General features: G+C 43.2%; 1 protein-coding gene across 33 annotated transcripts in view; it reads left to right on the forward strand.

Annotated features, from left to right (window-relative positions):
- The window catches only part of LOC127916976 (daxx-like protein), a 51015-nt gene extending 31048 nt beyond the window's left edge, over positions 1–19967 (forward strand). For 9 of the 33 annotated variants that reach the window (XM_052500407.1, XM_052500409.1, XM_052500410.1 and 6 more), the window contains 4 exons: positions 8737–8976; positions 19169–19707; positions 19788–19824; positions 19900–19967. In XM_052500407.1, the coding sequence (XP_052356367.1) occupies positions 8737–8976; positions 19169–19707; positions 19788–19797 (789 nt within the window). In that variant the 3' untranslated portion in view covers positions 19798–19824; positions 19900–19967. Of the gene's footprint in view, positions 1–6133; positions 6297–6387; positions 6444–6523; positions 6928–8736; positions 9336–9415; positions 9453–9526; positions 9596–16777; positions 16941–17031; positions 17088–17167; positions 18261–18375; positions 19708–19787; positions 19825–19899 lie in introns of those variants that run through there. The other 24 variants (XM_052500399.1, XM_052500398.1, XM_052500396.1 and 21 more) reach the window with 19 other exon arrangements.
- The last annotated feature ends 3999 nt before the right edge of the window (positions 19968–23966 follow it).

The following is a 23966-nucleotide window of genomic DNA, read 5'->3' on the forward strand; positions in this document are numbered from 1 at the left end:
CTCGTGTTTTCATTATGTCCATTTGTTTGTTTTCTCTCTTTTGCAAAGTCACTGTGCATTTGCAATATGGTTCAACGGGCATTTACCATCACGAATTTGTCATGCTATAAAAATCCTGCAGGAGTGTGAAATTGACTGGCCCGATGAACTCGGGATGGCTGACCAGTGGTTCTGGTTCGTCTCAATCTCTCGTTAGGGTTGATTTCAGGATGTCACCTCGATGTTTAAACACTTTGCAAATGGACAAGATTCACCATCCATCAGTCAATTAGATATCATTCTGACACAACTGACACCAAACCCACTTTTTCCAACTCATTTAGTAGCCAACTATCACATACTACAGAGATGGCCCAAAATTCACAACGCCTTCTATTCAAACCATAAAAATAAAATAAAACACGTTACCCTCTAGCTGCGTGTCCATTTCTGATGTTATGTGTAGGCCTAGCTGAGGCAACCCCGAATCCCAAGTTTTGGCTAGATGGGCCAGATATTTGTTCCATTTTTTTTCCACTTGATGGGGTCCATGTGCATTTACCATAAGACCCTAATTTGCTGAAAATCCATTTTTTCCATGACTTGATACGGGGTCCATGAGTGAGCTATCGGACAGGAACGTTGGGGTCCGTCTATATGGGCCGAGACAGTCGCAATGCACCTAGTCTTGCGACTCTGGGACATTTCTAAATGTCGTCGTTTTCGTGATGCAAAAATGAATTGAAGTCATTGCAAATGTACGAGGCTGTTTCTCGGCCCGAGAACTTCTAGAGCCACGAAACCACCTTTAGCCATTTGGTTCTAAAGTTTTGGGCACTACCTAACTCGGTGTCTTTTTTTAAAAATCCTATTGACTGGTCCCTGAACTCGGGATTTAGAACAGTGTTTCTAAAGTCTCAATGAACGTTAGGGTTGATTTAATGTCACTTTGGTGTGCTTCTTTTTGTTTAAACACTTTGAACAAAGCTAACTATTGCAACTGTCTGTCTCTACGCAGTCAATTAGATATGTCATTCTTCCAAACAAATACAAATTTGTCACATAAACCCACATATGGTTAGCAATGTTTAGTAGCCAAAGGATGCAGTTACAGAGATAGGCCCAAAATTCACAACTATCTAACTCATTCCAAAACTAGATTATACACAATAAAAAAAATATGTAATAACATATATGAATAAGTGATGGTACTAGCTGCAAGGTCAGTAGATGGTATGTTACATTATACATATGAGATGAATGTAAGTTTAAAGTGGCTAGTTGATAAAGGTCAGTTTGTATTGGCAGCAACTCAATGCAGCTGTTTAAAATCCATTTTATCCATGACTTATATGGGGTCCATGAATGATATCGGACATGAAAATGTTGGTTTGATGTTATATAAGGTAGCATTGGTTAAATGCACCTAGTCTTGATATATCTTTATGATCATTCCTGTAAATCCCATTTAAAGTGGATGGAGTTGAGTCGGTGATGTCATTGCAAATCACTACCCTCGAGAGCTGTTTGTGGGCGGAGCAGTTGTGATAGAGTTACGTGGCTGTTTAACAGTCTGATGACCTGAGATAGAACAGGTTTCTAAAGTTTCAGAACTCTAGGTCTGACAGCTTTGATGCATACAAAGCTATCTTTGCAGCCACTGTCTGTGTCTCTACAGGAACAAACGTCCCTCCTTCCAAGCAAATGTGTCAGGTGATTTAGTTTGCTTTTTGAGGATTTTATGGGAAAAATGACTGATTTACAGTTCATTGGGGGTTGTCTTAATCACACATATGAAGTTACCAACAGATCTGACTTTTTTAACCCCAAAACAGCCCCTGAGACACCAATTTGGCACTTGTAAACAGGAAGCTATAATGTACAACAGTCATATCCTCACTGGGCAATGCTTTTACAGAATCCTGAGTTTTAAGTTAGATTATGTTAACTAAACTGATACCATTTGACAGGGTTGAATGCACTATGTTTCAAACTGCAGGCAGGGTATGAGATATACATTTTAGGGTGATTTTAACCACTTCCGGTTGGTCCAGGAAGCATAGAATAAACACAGGTAGACCTCATAGTTACATGATGGCGGGTCCAGGTCAGGTTCATAAGGCATTCTTAACCCACATAGGCCGATCAGGTTGAATTTAGGGGTAGCAGTAAAACCCTAACAATGTATTCCTAATGGGGAGAGATGTCATTGCTGAAAATCCACTTTGTTTTACTGTTAAGGGTTAATGCCACACGGTCAAGGTTAGGCTTCCGTGGATGGGAGGAGCCTTAGGAATGTACCTGAGGTCTTGTTTCTCTGAGACCCTAACGGTTCTCTCTCTGTCAAAATGCAAATGACGTTGTGGTGAGGCTTTTTTGGGCCTACTTTTAGAGGTCCTGCGCTTAGACCACTGCGACCTGAGGTCTAGAACGGGATATGTCTAAAGTTGAACTGGAGGTCTAGAGATTTGTTTATGCCATTATTGCTCTCTGTGTCTTTGAGAACAGCACTTTATCCTCCATCCAAGCTGTGTGTCTGTGTGATTTAGTTTTCTTTGACATTTATGGGAAAAATGACTGATTTACAGTTCATGGGGGTTGCCTAATCACACATATGAAGTTTTGGAAAGATCTGACTTTTTTAACCCTTCAAAACAGCCCAGTGTGACACCAATTATGGCACTTCCGGTTGGCACAGGAAGCTATAAGTAAACACATGTCCTCATTGACATGAAACTTACAGAATCCTGAGTTTTAAGTCTTTAAGTTAAGAATGACTGACTGATTTACACAGGGTTGAATGTAGTCATTTTCAAACTGAAGGTTATGGATAAACACTTTTAGGGTCATTTTAACCACTTCCGGTTGGTCCAGGAAGTTAGAATCGACACAGGTAGACCTCATAGTGGTCTGATGGACTGTCATAGAAGACAGGTTCATAAGGCATTCATAACCCACATAGGCTTCAGGTTGAATTTAGAGGTGCAGGCAATGTATTCCTATGGGGAGAGAAGTCAATGCAAACTGTTTGAAGTAAACACCTTCTTTTAACTGTTAAGGGTTAATGCCACACGGTCAAGGTTAGGCTTGCACGGATCGGGAGGACCTTAGGAACGTACCTGAGGTCGAATTGTGCTTCTCACCCTAACGGTTCTCTCTCACTGTCACCCAAAAGCAAATGACATTGAGGGCCAGGCTTCATTTTGGTTCTGCTTTTTCAAGGTCACTGCACTCAGAGCAGAGCTTCAAGCGGGGCGTCTCGTTGAACTCGGCACAGTCTGGAGACTATGGTGATGCCATTTTTTGTGTTGATTTCAGAATGCCATTTTGGTGATGGTCCCTCTCCTTTTTAAACATATTGCTAATGTACAAAAGTCAACTAGCAAGTCAGTGTCCATCAGTCAATTAGATGTCATTCTGACACTAAACTGATACCAATTGACACCAAACCCAACTTTTTCCAACTCATTTAGAAGTCAATCATTTTGGGCCTACTTTTCTAATGGTCGCTGCGCTTAGACCGAGCGAGCTACGGTCAAGCGGGATATCTCGTTGAACTCGGCAAGGCCTAGGGATTATGGTAATGCCATTGTCTCCTCTCTGTGTCTTTAAGCACCGCACTTTGTCACTCCATCCTTGCTGTGTGTGTGTTTCTGTGTGTGTGTGTGTGAGAGAGAGCTTTTCTTTGACATCTGTTGGGAGGAATGACTGACTTACAGTTTATGGGGGTTGCCTAATCACACATATGAAGTTTTGAAAAGATCTGACCTTTTTAACCCTTGGAAACTGCCACTGTGACACCATTTAAGGCACTTCCGGTTGGCACAGGAAGCTATAAATAAATTCATATCCTGATTGGGGTATTACTTTACAGAATCCTGAGTTTTAAGTCTTTACGTTAAGAACTGAGTTATTTACAGAGGGTTTAGTGAGTGTGTGTTATTTCAGAAAATCATAGAAAATCACAGAAATCTCGCAGAGCTCCGCAGCACACTTTAAAAAGATTTGTAAGAACACCCCGCAACTGGATCTGTAACCGTTGAAAAAAAAACACCTATCCGTGAACATCACCAATCTGTCATCGTACGATTTCTCTTAAATGACGATAGATAAATGGCTGGTTCTTTTTTTATTGACACCGGAGGCTCCTTGACTTTGACGTGAAGTGGAAAAATAATTTCTCTATTTTCATTTTGGACCTTTAATCCCAGAGAAATGGCCATAACTCAAAAACCGTTGAGGCCTAGACGCCATCTTGTTCGGGGCCAACTGCCCATTATGCCAAACCTACGCTCACCAAGTTTTGGCTTCAAAATATTTTCAGTTTTGGAGATAAGGCCACGTCGTGATTCGTGATGTTTTGTCCAATAGCAATATGATTGCTTATGCCCTCTTGTGGGATTTTCCGGCACAGCGAAAAAATGACCAAAATTTGATTATTTTATAAAACGGACACCGAATGTCCGAGAAAGTTAGTGTATTGTCATGGTATGAGACAACATAAATAATACAATTTCAGGAAAGTAAAAAAAAGATATTATCCTAAAATGAATATTATCCATTAACATCATCAAAAATCTTTCAGAATGTACCTGTTTTCAGTATAGAATGACATGTTTACAGATTATATTACAACTCTTTGTGTTTTGTCTTAATGACTGTTCTTTAGTAAATAGGAAACTCAACAGTGTGTTAGTCCGAGAAACATTTACTAGATAGTTGTTTTATGTTTGTGAAACCTTGAAATGAACACAATGAGAAGTGATTTTGTAACAACAGTTTTGAATGGGTAATTGTATCAAATATATATCATTGTATGTTTTAATTAGCGCTCATATAAACTTTTTTCATCACTGCCTTGTAAACCCATTCTTGTAAGTTGGAGCTACTGTACATGATTGTCTGGGGCTGCTGTACAGATTTGAGCACTTGCCAAGATGTTGACATTTCTGGGTATGTCTCACCTGTAACATAATAATAATAAAGATTGTGATGATAATAATAATATTGTTATATTATTTTTATAATAATACAAATCTGTCAATCAACCATATGTATTTCTTAAAAGCCCTTTTTTGCATCAGCAGTAGTCACAAAGCATTTTAGAGATACCCAGTCTAGAAATCTAAGACCCATCAATGCATATGTCAAAGCACAGTTTTACATTATAAAGGAAACCTTTTATAAACAATGGCAACACTGCCATGGTGATCTGAGCCTTGCTGTTGGAAAATGAAGTTAGTATCCGACTTTCGGTTGTCGCAGATGCACCTCTCCTGACTTTACTTCTTGACTTTGGTCTACAGTCAGTTGCTTTAGCCTTACCACTCAAACGAGCCCTACTGTATGTTTGCCTCTGAAAAATTAAAGACTCAGATCATCAAAAGCATAACATGAGTGTTTATTAATTGGTGTCTGTCTGAAATCAGAATTTGTCTAAGATGTTGCACTTTGTGCAAATGAAACTGTTATCCATCTAATGTTGCTATGCTGAATGAAACACACGGTTTTAAAGAAGGCATGTGTAAAATAATGGTGCCTAACTGCTCATTCAGCCTCTAATCTCAAATGAGCCAAGTGAATTTTGTACAAGCAATAATTTAAACCGATCAATGAAGTGCTAAGACAAAATGTGTTTCCTACTTTAGAGCAGGGGTGTCAAACTCATTCCATGGAGGGACTAGTGTCTGTAGGTTTTTGTTTTTTCCTTTCATTTAAGACCAAGACAACTACTGTAGGTGAGGGGAGTAATTAGTGGACTTAATTCAGCCATCAAGTACAAGGAAGGAGTGGAAATCCGCAAACACTCGGCCATCCGTGTAATGAGTTTGACACGTGCTTTAGAGTAAGGGCTGTCAAACCTGTCAGGATCTCAATTAGAGAATCAACCAGACCTGAGTAAATTTCTGCATTCCAAATCAACCCCTAGCTCCTACACCTACCACTTAGTCACTTATGGGCATTTGAAATGATCAGATAGGGTAAAGCAATATGTTAATTGCTTCACCTTGCCTTCTGATAGGCTGGATGCAATTGTGGCCATATTGCTTATCCCTATTAAATCCTTGTGTTTAGATCAAGGTGTAGGATTTAGGGGTCAATTTGGAAATAGAAATTGAATGTAGTTCAGTGGCTGACAGCTGTCCTTAATTAGCCAACGACATTAGAAGGGTCTGGGATTCCTTTAAAAGGAGCAACCAAACATCTGGCAAATATAGTAAAAGGGATATTCTGGTAGGACGTATGCCTACCATTAGTTCTGAATACTGGTGAGGTTTTGAGGGCAAAATGGCTGTGATGATTGGAATCGCTTTCAGGTATGTTTTTAAGTATTGATTTAGTTTGTTTCCCTTGTCCTTCAGGTGTTACAGGTAGCTATGTTTATAACATACATTCTTTTTCCTGAAGAGTTTCTTGGCTTTGTTGCCTGCTAATTGGAGGGATAACGTGTTCTACATCAGAAGGTGAGTTCATTTCAAATAACAGCTACGCAGTTCCATAACCTTCAAAGGCTGGCATTTTACAGTTTATATTTTTTACCTAGGTGATTGGTCTCCTTCACTGGATTCTAATGCAGCATGGCTCTATGCAGGATCACTTCAGTCTCTAGGATATGGCAATTATAAGTCTCCAAAATCTCAACTGCAAGCGCAACAGAAACATCCGGCCGCCATCCTGCGGAAGGAACTGGCCCCCATGTCCCAGCAACCTCAGCAAGTGTGGCATCCAGCTCACATGCTGCAGCAGAAGCAACCGCCCGCCGTGCCCCAGCAAGTGTGGCATCAAGCTCACATGCTGACGCATAAGCAACCGACCGCCGTGCCCCAGCAAGTGTGGCATCAAGCTCACATGCTGACGCATAAGCAACCGACCGCCGTGCCCCAGCAAGTGTGGCATCCAGCTCAAATGCCCCTGCAGCAGAAGGAACCGACCGCCGAGCCTCAGCAAGTTTGGCATCCAGCTCAAATGCCCCTGCTGCAAAAGAAACCACCGCCGTGCCCCAGCAAGTGTGGCATCCTGCTCAAATGCAGAAAATGCGTGCCCCAGCACGTGTGGCATCCAGCTCAAATGCCCCTGCAGCAGAAGCAACCGACCGCCGTGCCCCAGCAAGTGTGGCATCCAGCTCAAATGCTACAGAAGCAAATGACTGCCGTGCCCCAGCAAGTGTGGCATCCTAATCAAATGCTGCAGAAGCAACCGACCGCCATGCCCCAGCAAGTATGGCATCCTAATCAAATGCTGCAAAAGAAACCGACCGCCGTTCCCCAGCAAGTGTGGCATCCAGCTCAAATGCACCAGAAGCAACCGACTGCCATGCCCCAGCAAGTGTGGCATCCAGCTCAAATGCAGCAGAAGCAAATGCCATGCCCCAGCTGGAATCCATTTCACACACTGCAGAAGCAACCGACCGCCGTGCCCCAGCAAGTGTGGCATCCTGCTCAAATGCCCCTGCAGCAGAAGCAACCGACCGCCGTGCCCCAGCAAGTGTGGCATCCTGCTCAAATGCCCCTGCAGCAGAAGCAACCGACCGCCGTGCCCCAGCAAGTGTGGCATCCATTGCCCCTGCAGCAGAAGCAACCGACGTGCCCCAGCAAGTGTGGAATCCATTTCACACACTGCAGAAGCAACCGACCGCCGTGCCCCAGCAAGTGTGGCATCCAGCTCAAATGCCCCAGAAGCAACCGACCGCCGTGCCCCAGCAAGTGTGGCATCCTGCTCTAATACCCCTGCAGCAGAAGCAACCGACCGCCGTGCCCCAGCAAGTGTGGAATCCATTTCACACACTGCAGAAGCAACCGACCGCCGTGCCCCAGCAAGTGTGGCATCCTGCTCAAATACCCCTGCAGCAGAAGCAACCCTGCAGCAGAAGCAACCGACCGCCGTGCCCCAGCAAGTGTGGCATCCTGCTCTAATGCCCCTGCAGCAGAAGCAACCGACCGCCGTGCCCCAGCAAGTGTGGAATCCATTTCACACACTGCAGAAGCAACCGACCGCCGTGCCCCAGCAAGTGTGGCATCCAGCTCAAATGCCCCAGAAGCAACCGACCGCCGTGCCCCAGCAAGTGTGGCATCCTGCTCTAATGCCCCTGCAGCAGAAGCAACCGACCACCGTGCCCCAGCAAGTGTGGCATCCTGCTCTAATGCCCCTGCAGCAGAAGCAACCGACCGCCGTGCCCCAGCTGGTGTGGCATCCTGCTCAGTTTCCCCAGCAGAAGCAACTAGCCACTATGCCTCACTGCAGAAGGAACCAACCACCATAACCCAGCAACCTCAGCAGGTGTGGCATCCAGCTCAAATGTCCAAGAATCGAACATCCACTGAACTTCAGCAGCAGAAGCAACCATCCACCACGCCCCAGCAAGTGTGGCATCCAGCTCAAATGCCCCTGCATCAGAAGCAACCGACCCCTGAACCTCAGCAGAAGGAATCCGCCATGCCCCAGCAAATGTGGTATCGAGCTAAAATGCTCCAAAAGGAGAATCATCTGGCCTCCATTGTCCAGCAGCCTCAGCAGGTGTGGCATCAGCTCAAATTTCCCCAGCAGCAGAAGGAATCCACTGAACTTCAGCAGCAGAAGGAACCATCCACCAGCCCCAGCAGCAGAAGGAACTGCATCAGAAGCGAGCCCCAGCAGCAGAAGGAACTGACCGCCATGCCCCAGCAAATGTGGTATCGAGCTAAAATGCCCAAAAGGAGAATCAGCCTCCATTGAAGGAACTGGCCGTCCAGCAGCAGAAGGAACTTCGAGCCCCAGCAGCAGAAGGAACTGGCCGTCGAGCCCCAGCAGCAGAAGGAACTGGCCGTCGAGCCCCAGCAGCAGAAGGAACTGGCCGTCGAGCCCCAGCAGCAGAAGGAACTGGCCGTCGAGCCCCAGCAGCAGAAGGAACTGGCCGTCGAGCCCCAGCAGCAGAAGGAACTGGCCGTCGAGCCCCAGCAGCAGAAGGAACTGGCCGTCGAGCCCCAGCAGCAGAAGGAACTGGCCGTCGAGCCCCAGCAAGTGAGGTATCCAGCGCAAATGGCCCAGCAGCAACCCAACGCCATTCCTCAGCAATTTTGGCATGTAGGCCAAATTTCCCAGCAGCAACTGGCCCCAAATTCTCAGCAGAAGCACTACGAAAGCACTGAAGATGGTGGCTCTGGTAGTTCTCAGGCCAGCATTGTTGAACAGTCGGGTGTCATCCCAATCTCTTCCTACAGTTTCAAATCGCACTACAAGAATGGCAGAACTGGAGTCTCCCAAATAAGATACGCTCCTAGGGAAGCAATGCCTGTTGACAGTGGAAATGCTCCCAAGGACGGTTATGTTAGCATTGGTGCACCAAACATATATCCAACACGAGTTAAGGATTCTGCAAGGTAATGGTTCACTTTAACCTGCTCTGAACTTTGCTTTCTGAATTTGAAGGCCTTTGTACCAACCATATATCTATCAACAGGGAAATATAATGGATTCATCCTCTAGAAGCTCTAATGGTGAGTATTGTTTTTGACATTGGTTACTTAACATTCTGTGTTGCTGACACTTTGCATTTCTTTCTGCTTTTTAGACCAGGAAGATGCTGGTGTTCTTGCTACTCTAGTGTGATGGAATCAATAAACAATTTGACTTTAAAAAATGCCTTGTCTCTTTTGAAATGTTTCATGTCCATTGCTTGCTAATTGAGAACAGGTGGTGTGCAGTCCGTAAAAAAGACTACTGTTCAGTTAATTCTTTGGTGTTCTCATCTTTTACCTTTGCTACTGATTCAAAATAAAAGCATGGGTCTACATAAGAGCATTTGTGATGGGGGTGAGTTGTCAGACATTCCTCATATGTTCATACTTTAGATGTAGGCATGCATTGTATACATTGAGACTGTCAGACAAATCCCTGATTAAGAGATCTGGGGAAGTGTACTAAAATGTCTGAAGCATTGAAGGGCCCTTAGAACACAGTGGCCTCCATCGTTTATTAAATGTAAGGGAATACCCCCCTGAAATGGACAAAAATGAATGGGAAGTCATTGGCATTGGACAAACCATATACACTGTGTCCAATACCACCGTTGATTTGCGCGAAGTTGATTGCAAATGCCAGGTGTAACACTTTGAAAATCCAACAGGTGGCAAACGCGCTCCACTGTGGTTTTTCATATTGCAAATGCAACCCAAGTCAACATTCAAAAGCAAAATTTGGATAAAATGATTTTTTTGTTTAACTTATCACCCCTTCAAGTGCTTGCTGGACTGTTTTTTGAAATTCTTTCGATTGTTATGTCAATTACACATGTTTAAGAACTGTGAATATACTTTTGTCAAATTAACACTTTCATTTTTAAACTTTCGCATAAGGCATATGTGTTGTCCATTTGCAATAGGATTTCATAGGAAGTAAAAAGTCACTCTTTTTGGAGCCAAATGCCATAAGAAATTTGACATGCTCAAAAATACTGCAGAAATGCAAAATTTACTGGCCTGATGAACACAGGATGGCCATGCAGTGATAGAAAGGAACTACTATCAGTGTTTTCACTCTTTTGCAAAGTCACTGTGCATTTGCAATATGGTTCAACGGGCATTTACCATCACGAATTTGTCATGCTATAAAAATCCTGCAGGAGTGTGAAATTGACTGGCCCGATGAACTCAGGATGGCTGACCAGTGGTTCTGGTTCGTCTCAATCTCTCGTTAGGGTTGATTTCAGGATGTCACCTGATGTTTAAACACTTTGCAAATGGACAAGATTCACCATCCATCAGTCAATTAGATATCATTCTGACACACTGACACCAAAACTTTTTCCAACTCATTTAGTAGCCAACTATCACAATACAGAGATGCCCAAAATTCATAAAAATAAACATCTGATGAACACTACAGAGATTCAAAATTAAATGCCTTCTATTCGAACCATAAAAATAAAATAAAACACGTTACCCTCAAGCTGCGTGTCCATTTCTGATGTTATGTGTAGGCCTAGCTGAGGCAACCCCGAATCCCAAGTTTTGGCTAGATGGGCCATTTGGTGTCCGAGCAAGACCCTAATTGGTGCTGAAAATCCATTTTTTTCCATGACTTGATACGGGGTCCATGAGTGAGCTATCGGACAGGAACGTTGGGGTCCGTCTATATGGGCCGAGACAGTCGCAATGCACCTAGTCTTAAACTCTGGGACATTTCTAAATGTCGTCGTTTTCGTGATGCAAAAATGAATTGAAGTCATTGCAAATTGAGGCTGTTTCTCGGCCCGAGAACCTCTAGAGCCATGGAACTCACCACGCACTATTGACCTGAGGTTTAGAACAGGTTTCTAAAGTTTTGGAACTCTAGGTCTGACGGTTCTTTTTAGCTCGAACAAAGCTAACTATTGCAGATTTCAAACGTCCCTCCTTCCAAATCAAACAAATTTTATTTGTCACATACACATGGTTAGCAGATGTTAATGCGAGTGTAGCGAAATGCTTGTGCTTCTAGTTCCCACAATGCAGTAATAACCAACAAGTAATCTAACTAACAATTCCAAAACTACTGTCTTATAACAGTGTAAGGGGATAAAGAATATGTACATAAAGATCAACAAGTAATCTAACTAACAATTCCAAAACTACTGTCTTATCCATCAGTCAATTGTCATTCTACATAAAGATATATGAATGAGTGATGGTAAACCCAGCATTTTCAAATACAGTAGATGGTAGCCATACAGTACATACATATGAGATGAGATGTAAACAAAGTGGCATTTAAAGTGCCTAGTGATTCTATTCAAACCATGCAGTAAATATAAACATAAAACATTATGAGATGAATAATGTGGGTTTGTCCATTTTATATGTTAGCATTGTTAAAGGGCTAGCTGATATATTTTACATCATTTCCCATCAATTCCCATTATTTGGCTAGAGTTGAGTCAGGTCATTTGGTGTCCGAGCAGCAGCCCTAATGTTAGTGGTGCTGAAAATGGCCTTGAGATAGAAGCTGTTTTCCATGACTTCTACGGGGTCCCAGCTTTGATGCATCTGTACAGGAACGTTGGGCCTTCTGTCTGATATGGGTGAGACAGGCAATGCACCGGGTCTTGTTGTCCTCTGATGATCATTTCTAAATCGGGTGGCATTGTCCTGGAGGGCAAAATGTTTGCCCCGGTGAGTCATTGCAAATCAATTCCCATTATTAAAGTGGCTAGTGTACGAGAGCTGTTTCTGGGCGGAGAAGTTGTGATACAGCCCGCCAGGCTCACCATTGTGCATCTGTTGACCTGAGGTTTAGAACAGGTTTCTAAAGTTTCAGAACCTGAGGTCTGAGCGGTTCTTTTAGCCTCTTCAAAGCTATCTACCAATTCAGTTTGTCTGTGATCTCTACGAGGAACTTAAAACTTCCCTCCTTCCAAATCAAAGTTGTGTGTCTGTGTGATTTAGTTTTGGTTTGAGATTTTATGGGAAAAATGACTGATTTACAGTTCATTGGGGGTTGTCTAATCACACATATGAAGTTTTGGGCAGATCTGACTTTTTTAACTCGAAACAGCCCCTGAGAACCACTGTCTTTATGGCACTTCCGGTTGGCACAGGAAGCATAAGTCAACACATATCCTCACTGGGGTATGCTTTTACAGAATCCTGAGTTTTAAGTCTTTATGTTAAGAACTGACTGATTTACACAGGGTTGAATGCACTATCAAACTGCAGGCAGGTATGGATATACACACTTTTAGGGTGATTTTAACCACTTCCGGTACATCCAGGAAGCTTAGAATTAACACAGGTAGACCTCATAGTGTCCTGATGGACTGTCAATAAGACAGGTTCATAAGGCATTATAAACATAGCATTCAGGTTGAATTTAGTGGAGCAGGCAATGTATTCCTATGGGGAGAGATGTCATTCAAATCTTTGAGATCAAAAACCCTGTTTTACTGTTAAGGGTTAATGCCACACGGTCAAGGTTAGTGCTTGCTGTGGATCGGGAGGACCTTAGATAGAATGTACCTGAGGTCAGCTTTGATGCACCTGTCTCACCTAACGGTTCTCTCTCTGTCACCCAAAAGCAAATGACGTTGTGGGGCAGGCTTCATTTTGGGCCTACTTTTCTATGGTCCTGCGCTTAGACCTAAGCGAGCTACGGTCAAGCGGGATATGTCGTTGAACTGGCAGGCCTAGAGATTATGTTTATGCCATTGCCTGCTCTCTGTGTCTTTGAGAACAGCACTTTATCACTCCATCCTTGCTGTGTGTGCGTGTGAGAGCTTTTCTTTGACATCTGCTGGGATAAATGACTGATTTACAGTTTAGAGGGTTACCTAGTCACACATATGAAGTTTTGGAGAGATGTAACTTTTTTAACCCTTCAAAACACACAGTGTGACCCAATTAAAGGCACTTCCGGTTGGCACAGGAAGCTATAAGTAAACACATGTCTTGATTGACATAGAAACTTACAGAATCCTGAGTTTTAAGTCTTTAAGTTAAGAATTGACTGACTACGATCTACACAGGGTTGAATGTAGTCATTTTCACCTTTGAAGGTTATGTACATCAAAACACTTTTGGGTCAATTTAACCACTTCCGGTTGCTCCAGGAAGGTTAGAATCGACACAGGTAGACCTCATAGAAACAGCCCCTGATGGACTGTCATAGAAGACGGGTTCATAAGGCATTCATAACCCACATAGGCTTCAGGTTGAATTTAGAGGTGCAGGCTATGTATTCCTATGGGGAGAGAAGTCAATGCAAACTGTTTGAAGTAAACACCTTCTTTTAACTGTTAAGAGTTAATGCCACACGGTCAAGGTTAGGCTTGCACGGATCGGGAGGACCTTAGGAATGTACCTGAGGTCGAATTGTGCTTCTCACCCTAACGGTTCTCTCACTGTCACCCAAAAGCAAATGACATTGAGGGCCAGGCTTCATTTTGGTTCTGCTTTTTTCAAGGAGCTACGGTCATTTAGAGGGCAGGTTGAATCGGCACAGTCTGGAGACTATGGTGATGCCATTTTTGTGTTGATTTCAGAATGCCATTTTGGTGATGGTCCCTCTCCTTTTTAAACATATTGCTAATGTACAAAAGTCAACTAGCAAGTCAGTGTCCATCAGTCAATTAGATGTCATTCTGACACTAAACTGATACCAATTGACACCAAACCCACTTTTTCCAACTCATTTACGAAGCCAACTATTCATTTTGGGCCTACTTTTCTAATGGTCGCTGCGCTTAGACCGAGCGAGCTACGGTCAAGCGGGATATCTCGTTGAACTCGGCACGGCCTAGGGATTATGGTAATGCCATTGTCTCCTCTCTGTGTCTTTAAGCACCGCACTTTGTCACTCCATCCTTGCTGTGTGTGTGTTTCTGTGAGAGAGAGCTTTTTTTGACATCTGTTGGGAGGAATGACTGATTTACAGTTTAGGGGGTTGCCTAATCACACATATGAAGTTTTGAAAAGATCTGACCTTTTTAACCCTTGAAACTGCCACTGTGACACCATTTAAGGCACTTCCGGTTGGCACAGGAAGCTATAAATAAATTCATATCCTGATTGGGGTATTACTTTACAGAATCCTGAGTTTTAAGTCTTTACGTTAAGAACTGAGTTATTTACAGAGGGTTTAGTGAGTGTGTGTTATTTCAGAAAATCATAGAAAATCACAGAAATCTCGCAGAGCTCCGCAGCACACTTTAAAAAGATTTGTAAGAACACCCTGCAACTGGATCTGTATCTGTTGAAAAAAAAACACCTATCTTTGAACATCACCAATCTGTCATCGTACGATTTCTCTTAAATGACGATAGATAAATGGCTGGTTCTTTTTTATTGACACCGGAGGCTCCTTGACTTTGACGTGAAGTGGAAAAATTATTTCTCTATTTTCATTTTGGACCTTTAATCCCAGAGAAATGGCCATAACTCAAAAACCGTTGAGGCCTAGACGCCATCTTGTTCGGGGCCAACTGCCCATTATGCCAAACCTACGCTCACCAAGTTTTGGCTTCAAAATATTTTCAGTTTTGGAGATAAGGCCACGTCGTGATTCGTGATGTTTTGTCCAATAGCAATATGATTGCTTATGCCCTCTTGTGGGATTTTCCGGCACAGCGAAAAAATGACCAAAATTTGATTATTTTATAAAACGGACACCGAATGTCCGAGAAAGTTAGTGTATTGTCATGGTATGAGACAACATAAATAATACAATTTCAGGAAAGTAAAAAAGAAATGATATTATCCATTAACATCATCAAAAATCTTTCAGAATGTACCTGTTTTCAGTATAGAATGACATGTATACAGATTATATTACAACTCTTTGTGTTTTGTCTTAATGACTGTTCTTTAGTAAATAGGAAACTCAACAGTGTGTTAGTCCGAGAAACATTTACTAGATAGTTGTTTTATGTTTGTGAAACCTTGAAATGAACACAATGAGAAGTGATTTTGTAACAACAGTTTTGAATGGGTAATTGTATCAAATATATATCATTGTATGTTTTAATTAGCGCTCATATAAACTTTTTCATCACTGCCTTGTAAACCCATTCTTGTAAGTTGGAGCTACTGTACATGATTGTCTGGGGCTGCTGTACAGATTTGAGCACTTGCCAAGATGTTGACATTTCTGGGTATGTCTCACCTGTAACATAATAATAATAAAGATTGTGATGATAATAATAATATTGTTATATTATTTTTATAATAATACAAATCTGTCAATCAACCATATGTATTTCTTAAAAGCCCTTTTTTGCATCAGCAGTAGTCACAAAGCATTTTAGAGATACCCAGTCTAGAAATCTAAGACCCATCAATGCATATGTCAAAGCACAGTTTTACATTATAAAGGAAACCTTTTATAAACAATGGCAACACTGCCATGGTGATCTGAGCCTTGCTGTTGGAAAATGAAGTTAGTATCCGACTTTCGGTTGTCGCAGATGCACCTCTCCTGACTTTACTTCTTGACTTTGGTCTACAGTCAGTTGCTTTAGCCTTACCACTCAAACGAGCCCTACTGTATGTTTGCCTCTGAAAAATTAAAGACTCAGATCATCAAAAGCATAACATGAGTGTTTATTAATTGGTGTCTGTCTGAAATCAGAATTTGTCTAAGATGTTGCACTTTGTGCAAATGAAACTGTTATCCATCTAATGTTGCTATGCTGAATGAAACACACGGTTTTAAAGAAGGCATGTGTAAAATAATGGTGCCTAACTGCTCATTCAGCCTCTAATCTCAAATGAGCCAAGTGAATTTTGTACAAGCAATAATTTAAACCGATCAATGAAGTGCTAAGACAAAATGTGTTTCCTACTTTAGAGCAGGGGTGTCAAACTCATTCCATGGAGGGCCTAGTGTCTGTAGGTTTTTGTTTTTTCCTTTCATTTAAGACCAAGACAACTACTGTTGTGAGGGGAGTAATTAGTGGACTTAATTCAGCCATCAAGTACAAGGAAGGAGTGGAAATCCGCAAACACTCGGCCCTCCGTGTAATGAGTTTGACACGTGCTTTAGAGTAAGGGCTGTCAAACCTGTCAGGATCTCAATTAGAGAATCAACCAGACCTGAGTAAATTTCTGCATTCCAAATCAACCCCTAGCTCCTACACCTACCACTTAGTCACTTATGGGCATTTGAAATGATCAGATAGGGTAAAGCAATATGTTAATTGCTTCACCTTGCCTTCTGATAGGCTGGATGCAATTGTGGCCATATTGCTTATCCCTATTAAATCCTTGTGTTTAGATCAAGGTGTAGGATTTAGGGGTCAATTTGGAAATAGAAATTGAATGTAGTTCAGTGGCTGACAGCTGTCCTTAATTAGCCAACGACATTAGAAGGGTCTGGGATTCCTTTAAAAGGAGCAACCAAACATCTGGCAAATATAGTAAAAGGGATATTCTGGTAGGACGTATGCCTACCATTAGTTCTGAATACTGGTGAGGTTTTGAGGGCAAAATGGCTGTGATGATTGGAATCGCTTTCAGGTATGTTTTTAAGTATTGATTTAGTTTGTTTCCCTTGTCCTTCAGGTGTTACAGGTAGCTATGTTTATAACATACATTCTTTTTCCTGAAGAGTTTCTTGGCTTTGTTGCCTGCTAATTGGAGGGATAACGTGTTCTACATCAGAAGGTGAGTTCATTTCAAATAACAGCTACGCAGTTCCATAACCTTCAAAGGCTGGCATTTTACAGTTTATATTTTTTACCTAGGTGATTGGTCTCCTTCACTGGATTCTAATGCAGCATGGCTCTATGCAGGATCACTTCAGTCTCTAGGATATGGCAATTATAAGTCTCCAAAATCTCAACTGCAAGCGCAACAGAAACATCCGGCCGCCATCCTGCGGAAGGAACTGGCCCCCATGTCCCAGCAACCTCAGCAAGTGTGGCATCCAGCTCACATGCTGCAGCAGAAGCAACCGCCCGCCGTGCCCCAGCAAGTGTGGCATCAAGCTCACATGCTGACGCATAAGCAACCGCCCGCCATGCCCCAGCAAGTGTGGCATCAAGCTCACATGCTGACGCATAAGCAACCGACCGCCGTGCCCCAGCAAGTGTGGCATCAAGCTCAAATGCCCCTGCAGCAGAAGGAACCGACCGCCGTGCCCCAGCAAGTGTGGCATCCAGCTCAAATGCCCCTGCAGCAGAAGGAACCGACCGCCGAGCCCCAGCAGGTTTGGCATCCCGCTCAAATGCCCCTGCAGCAGAAGCAACCGACCGCCGTGCCCCAGCACGTGTGGCATCCAGCTCAAATGCCCCTGCAGCAGAAGCAACCGACCGCCGTGCCCCAGCAAGTGTGGCTTCCAGCTCAAATGCCACAGAAGCAAATGACTGCCGTGCCCCAGCAAGTGTGGCATCTTAATCAAATGCTGCAGAAGCAACCGACCGCCATGCCCCAGCAAGTATGGCATCCTAATCAAATGCTGCAAAAGAAACCAACCGCCGTGCCCCAGCAAGTGTGGCATCCTGCTCAAATGCACCAGAAGCAACCGACTGCCATGCCCCAGCAAGTGTGGCATCCAGCTCAAATGCAACAGAAGCAACCGACTGCCATGCCCCAGCTAGTATGGAATCCATTTCACACACTGCAGAAGCAACCGACCGCCGTGCCCCAGCAAGTGTGGCATCCTGCTCTAATTCCCCTGCAGCAGAAGCAACCAACCGCCGTGCCCCAGCAAGTGTGGCATCCTACTCAAATGCCCCTGCAGCAGAAGCAACCGACCGCCGTGCCTCAGCAAGTGTGGAATCCATTTCACACACTGCAGAAGCAACCGACTGCCGTGCCCCAGCAAGTGTGGCATCCAGCTCAAATGCCCCAGAAGCAACCGACCGCCGTGCCCCAGCAAGTGTGGCATCCTGCTCTAATACTCCTGCAGCAGAAGCAACCGACCGCCGTGCCCCAGCAAGTGTGGCATCCATGCTCTAATACCCCTGCAGCAGAAGCAACCGACCGCCGTGCCCCAGCAAGTGTGGAATCCATTTCACACACTGCAGAAGCAACCGACCACCGTGCCCCAGCAAGTGTGGCATCCTGCTCTAATACCCCTGCAGCAGAAGCAACCGACCGCCGTGCCCCAGCAAGTGTGGAATCCATTTCACACACTGCAGAAGCAACCGACCGCCGTGCCCCAGCAAGTGTGGCATCCTGCTCAAATGCCCCTGCAGCAGAAGCAACCGACCGCCGTGCCCCAGCAAGTGTGGCATCCTGCTCTAATGCCCCTGCAGCAGAAGCAACCGACCGCCGTGCCCCAGCAAGTGTGGCATCCTGCTCTAATGCCCCTGCAGCAGAAGCAAACGACCGCCGTGCCCCAGCTGGGGTGGCATCCTGCTCAGTTTCCCCAGCAGAAGCAACTAGCCACTATGCCTCTACTGCAGAAGGAACCAACCACCATAACCCAGCAACCTCAGCAGGTGTGGCATCCAGCTCAAATGTCCAAGAATCGAACATCCACTGAACTTCAGCAGCAGAAGCAACCATCCACCACGCCCCAGCAAGCGTGGCATCCAGCTCAAATTCCCCTGCATCAGAAGCAACCGGCCCCTGAACCTCAGCAGAAGGAACTGACCGCCATGCCCCAGCAAATGTGGTATCGAGCTAAAATGCTCCAACAGGAGAATCATCTGGCCTCCATTGTCCAGCAGCCTCCGCTCGTGTGGCATCCGTCTCAATTTCCCCAGCAGCAGAAGGAACTGGCCGTCGAGCCCCAGCAGCAGAAGGAACTGGCCGTCGAGCCCCAGCAGCAGAAGGAACTGGCCGTCGAGCCCCAGCAGCAGAAGGAACTGGCCGTCGAGCCCCAGCAGCAGAAGGAACTGGCCGTCGAGCCCCAGCAGCAGAAGGAACTGGCCGTCGAGCCCCAGCAGCAGAAGGAACTGGCCGTCGAGCCCCAGCAAGTGAGGTATCCAGCGCAAATGGCCCAGCAGCAACCCAACGCCATTCCTCAGCAATTTTGGCATGTAGGCCAAATTTCCCAGCAGCAACTGGCCCCAAATTCTCAGCAGAAGCACTACGAAAGCACTGAAGATGGTGCCTCTGGTAGTTCTCAGGCCAGCATTGTTGAACAGTCGGGTGTCATCCCAATCTCTTCCTACAGTTTCAAATCGCACTACAAGAATGGCAGAACTGGAGTCTCCCAAATAAGATACGCTCCTAGGGAAGCAATGCCTGTTGACAGTGGAAATGCTCCCAAGGATGGTTATGTTAGCATTGGTGCACCAAACATATATCCAACACGAGTGAAGGATTCTGCAAGGTAATGGTTCACTTTAACCTGCTCTGAACTTTGCTTTCTGAATTTGAAGGCCTTTGTACCAACCATATATCTATCAACAGGGAAATATAATGGATTCATCCTCTAGAAGCTCTAATGGTGAGTATTGTTTTTGACATTGGTTACTTAACATTCTGTGTTGCTGACACTGTTTGCATTTCTTTCTGCTTTTAGACCAGGAAGATGCTGGTGTTCTTGCTACTCTAGTGTGATGGAATCAATAAACAATTTGACTTTAAAAATGCCTTGTCTCTTTTGAAATGTTTCATGTCCATTGCTTGCTAATTGAGAACAGGTGGTGTGCAGTCCGTAAAAAAGACTACTGTTCAGTTAATTCTTTGGTGTTCTCATCTTTTACCTTTGCTACTGATTCAAAATAAAAGCATGGGTCTACATAAGAGCATTTGTGATGGGGTTGAGTTGTCAGACATTCCTCATATGTTCATACTTTAGATGTAGGCATGCATTGTATACATTGAGACTGTCAGACAAATCCCTGATTAAGAGATCTGGGGAAGTGTACTAAAATGTCTGAAGCATTGAAGGGCCCTAAGAACACAGTGGCCTCCATCGTTTATTAAATGTAAGGGAATACCCCCCTGAAATGGACAAAAATGAATGGGAAGTCATTGGCATTGGACAAACCATATACACTGTGTCCAATACCACCGTTGATTTGCGCGAAGTTGATTGCAAATGCTATATGGCAAATGCCAGGTGTAACACTTTGAAAATCCAACAGGTGGCAAACGCGCTCCACTGTGGTTATTCATATTGCAAATGCAACCCAAGTCAACATTCAAAAGCAAAATTTGGATAAAATGATTTTTTGTCAAACTTATCACCCCTTAAAGTGCTTTCTGGACTGTTTTTTGAAATTCTTTCGATTGTTATGTCAATTACACATGAATATACTTTTGTCAAATTAACACTTTCATTTTTTAAACTTTCGCATAAGGCATATGTGTTGTCCATTTGCAATAAGATTTCATAGGAAGTCAAAAGTCACTCTTTTTGGAGCCAAATGCCATAAGAAATTTGACATGCTCAAAAATACTGCAGAAATGCAAAATTTACTGGCCTGATGAACACAGGATGGAATGCAGTGATTGAAAGGAACTACTATTTTGTGTTTTCATTATGTCCATTTGAAATTTTCATCTCTTTTGCAAAGTCACTGTGCATTTGCAAGGATGGTTCAAGCAGGCATTTATTTCCATCACTGCGTTGTGTTGATTTCATCATAGGTTGTTTTTCACTATAGAATCAAATAAGTGCACGTGCATTTGCAATATGTTTCAATGGCATTTACCATATGAAATTTGACATGCTCAAAAATGCTGACTGGTCTGATGAACACAGGATGGCCGAGCAGTGATAGTTGTACATTTCATCACTCGTTAGGTGTTGATTTCATCATCTCCGTTAGGTGATGTTTAAACACTTTAGAATCATACAAGTTCACCATTTGCAATATGTTTCATGTCAATTAGATATGAAATTTGACACAAAAATGCAAAATTGACTTTTTCACAGGACTCATTTAGTTGCCAACATATCACATCACTACAGAGTGTTGCCCAAATTTCATCATCTCCGTTAGGTCTATTCAAACCATAAAAATAAAATAAAACACGCATTTACCCTCTAGTTTCAATGTCCATTTCATATGAAATTTGACATGCTCAAAAATGCAAAATTGACTGGTCTGATGAACACAGGATGGCCGAGCAGTGATAGTTGTACATTTCCATCACTCGTTGTGTTGATTTCATCAGAACATTAGGTGATGTTTTTTCACTATAGAATCATATTGTAAGTGCACGTGCATTTGCAATATGTTTCAATGTGCATTTACCATATGAAATTTGACATGCTCAAAAATGCAAAATTGACTGGTCTGAAAACACAGGATGTTTTCCAGTGATAGTTTACATTTCCATCACTCGTTGTGTTGATTTCATCATCTCCGTTAGCTGATGTTTTTTCACTATAGAATCATATTGTAAGTGCACGTGCATTTGCAATATGTTTCAATGTGCATTTACCATATGAAATTTGACATGCTCAAAAATGCAAAATTGACTGGTCTTGAACACACTCTGGGAGCAGTGATAGTTGTACATTTCCATCACTCGTTGTTTGATTTCATCATCTCCGTTAGGTGATTTTTCACTATAGAAGTCATATTGCAAGTGCACGTGCATTTGCAATATGTTTCAATGTGCATTTACCATATGAAATTTGACATGCTCAAAAATGCTAAATTGACTGGTCTGATGAACACAGGATTTCGAGCAGTGATAGTTGTACATTTCCATCACTCGTTGTGTTGATTTCATCATCTCCGTTAGGTGATGTTTTTCACTATAGAATCATATTGTAAGTGCACGTGCATTTGCAATATGTTTCATGTGCATTTACCATATGAAATTTACATGTCAAAAATGCAAATTGACTGGTCTGTGAACACAGGATGGCGAGCAGTGATAGTTGTACATTTCCATCATGCGTTGTGTTGATTTCATCATCTCCGTTAGGTGATGTTTTTTCACGTATAGCATATTGTAAGTGCACGTGCATTTGCAATGTTTCAACTGCATTTACCATATGAAATTTGACATGCTCAAAAATGCAAAATTGACTGGTCTGATATACACAGGATTTCCGAGCAGTGATAGTTGTACATTAAAGTGGATGTTGATTTCATCATGAACATTAGGTGATGTTTTTCACTATAGAATCATATTGTAAGTGCACGTGCATTTGCAACATGTTTCAATGTGCATTTACCATATGAAATTTGACATGCTCAAAAATGCAAAATTGACTGGTCTGATGAACACAGGATGGCCGAGCAGTGAGAGTTGTACCTTTCCATCACTCGTTGGATTTCATCATGTCCATTTGTTTATGTTTTCTCACTTTTGCAAAGTCACTGTGCATTTGCAAATGGTTCATTGGGCAGGTACCATCATTTGTCATGCTATAAAAATCCTGCAGGAATGTAAATTGACTGGCCCGAGTTCGGGATGTCTGGGCAGTGATTCTGGTTCATCTCAATGGCTTTTGGGTTGATTTCAGAATGTCACTTTTGGTGATGGTACCTCACCGTTTAAACATATTGCTAATGTACAAAAGTCAACTAGCAAGTCAGTGTCCAGCCCCAGTCAATTAGATGTCATTCTGACACCAAACTGATACAAATTGACACTAAACCCACTTTTTCCAACCTGTTTAGTAGCCAACTATCACACACTTCAGAGCTGGCCCAAAATTCACAACGCCTTTGGTTCAAACCATAAAAAACATAAAACATGTAGTTACGTTCTAGCTGCGGGTCCATTTCTTATGTTACATGTAGGCCTAGCTGAGGCGTCCCGAATGCTAAGTTTCGGCTCGATCGGTCATTTGGTGTCCGAGCAAAACCCTAATTGGTGCTGAAAATCCACTTTTTTCCATGACTTGCTCTGGGGTCCTTGAATGAGCTATCGGACAGAAACGTTGGGGTCTGTCTATATGGGAGAGACGGTTTCAATGCACCTAGTCTTGTGTCTCTGAGACATTTCTAAATGTCGCCATTTTCGTAATGGTCAAAATGAATTGAAGTCATTGCAAATGTATGAGGCTGTTTCTCGGTCCGAGAACCGTCTAGAGCCACGTAACTCACCACGCACTATCGACCTGAGGTCTAGAACAGGATTCTAAAGTTTCAGAACTCTAGGTCTGATTTTTAGCTCGAACAAAGCTATCTATTGAGGCACTGTCTGTCTCTACAAACCCCAATACGTCCCTCCTTCCAAGTTGTGTGTCTGTGTGATTTAGTTTTCCTTTGAAATTTTATGGGAAAAATGACTGATTTACAGTTCATGGGGGTTGCCTAATCACACATATGAAGTTTTGGACAGATCTGACTTTTTAACCCTTCGAAACAGCCCCTGAGACACCAATTAAGGCACTTCCGGTTGGCACAGGAAGCTATAAGTCAACACATATCCTCACTGGGGTATGCTTTACAGAATCCTGAGTTTTAAGTCTTTACGTTAAGAATTGACTGATTTACACAGGGTTGAATGCACTATGTCTATCAAACTGCAGGCAGGGTATGGATAAACACTTTTAGGGTGATTTTAACCACTTCCGGTTGGTCCAGGAAGCTTAGAATCGACACAGGTAGACCTCATAGTGGCCTGATGGACTGTACCAAAGACAGGTTCATAAGGCATTCATAACCCACATAG

Source organism: Oncorhynchus keta, unplaced genomic scaffold (assembly GCF_023373465.1).
Source record: "Oncorhynchus keta strain PuntledgeMale-10-30-2019 unplaced genomic scaffold, Oket_V2 Un_contig_1042_pilon_pilon, whole genome shotgun sequence".
Classification (NCBI taxonomy): Eukaryota; Metazoa; Chordata; class Actinopteri; order Salmoniformes; family Salmonidae; genus Oncorhynchus; species Oncorhynchus keta.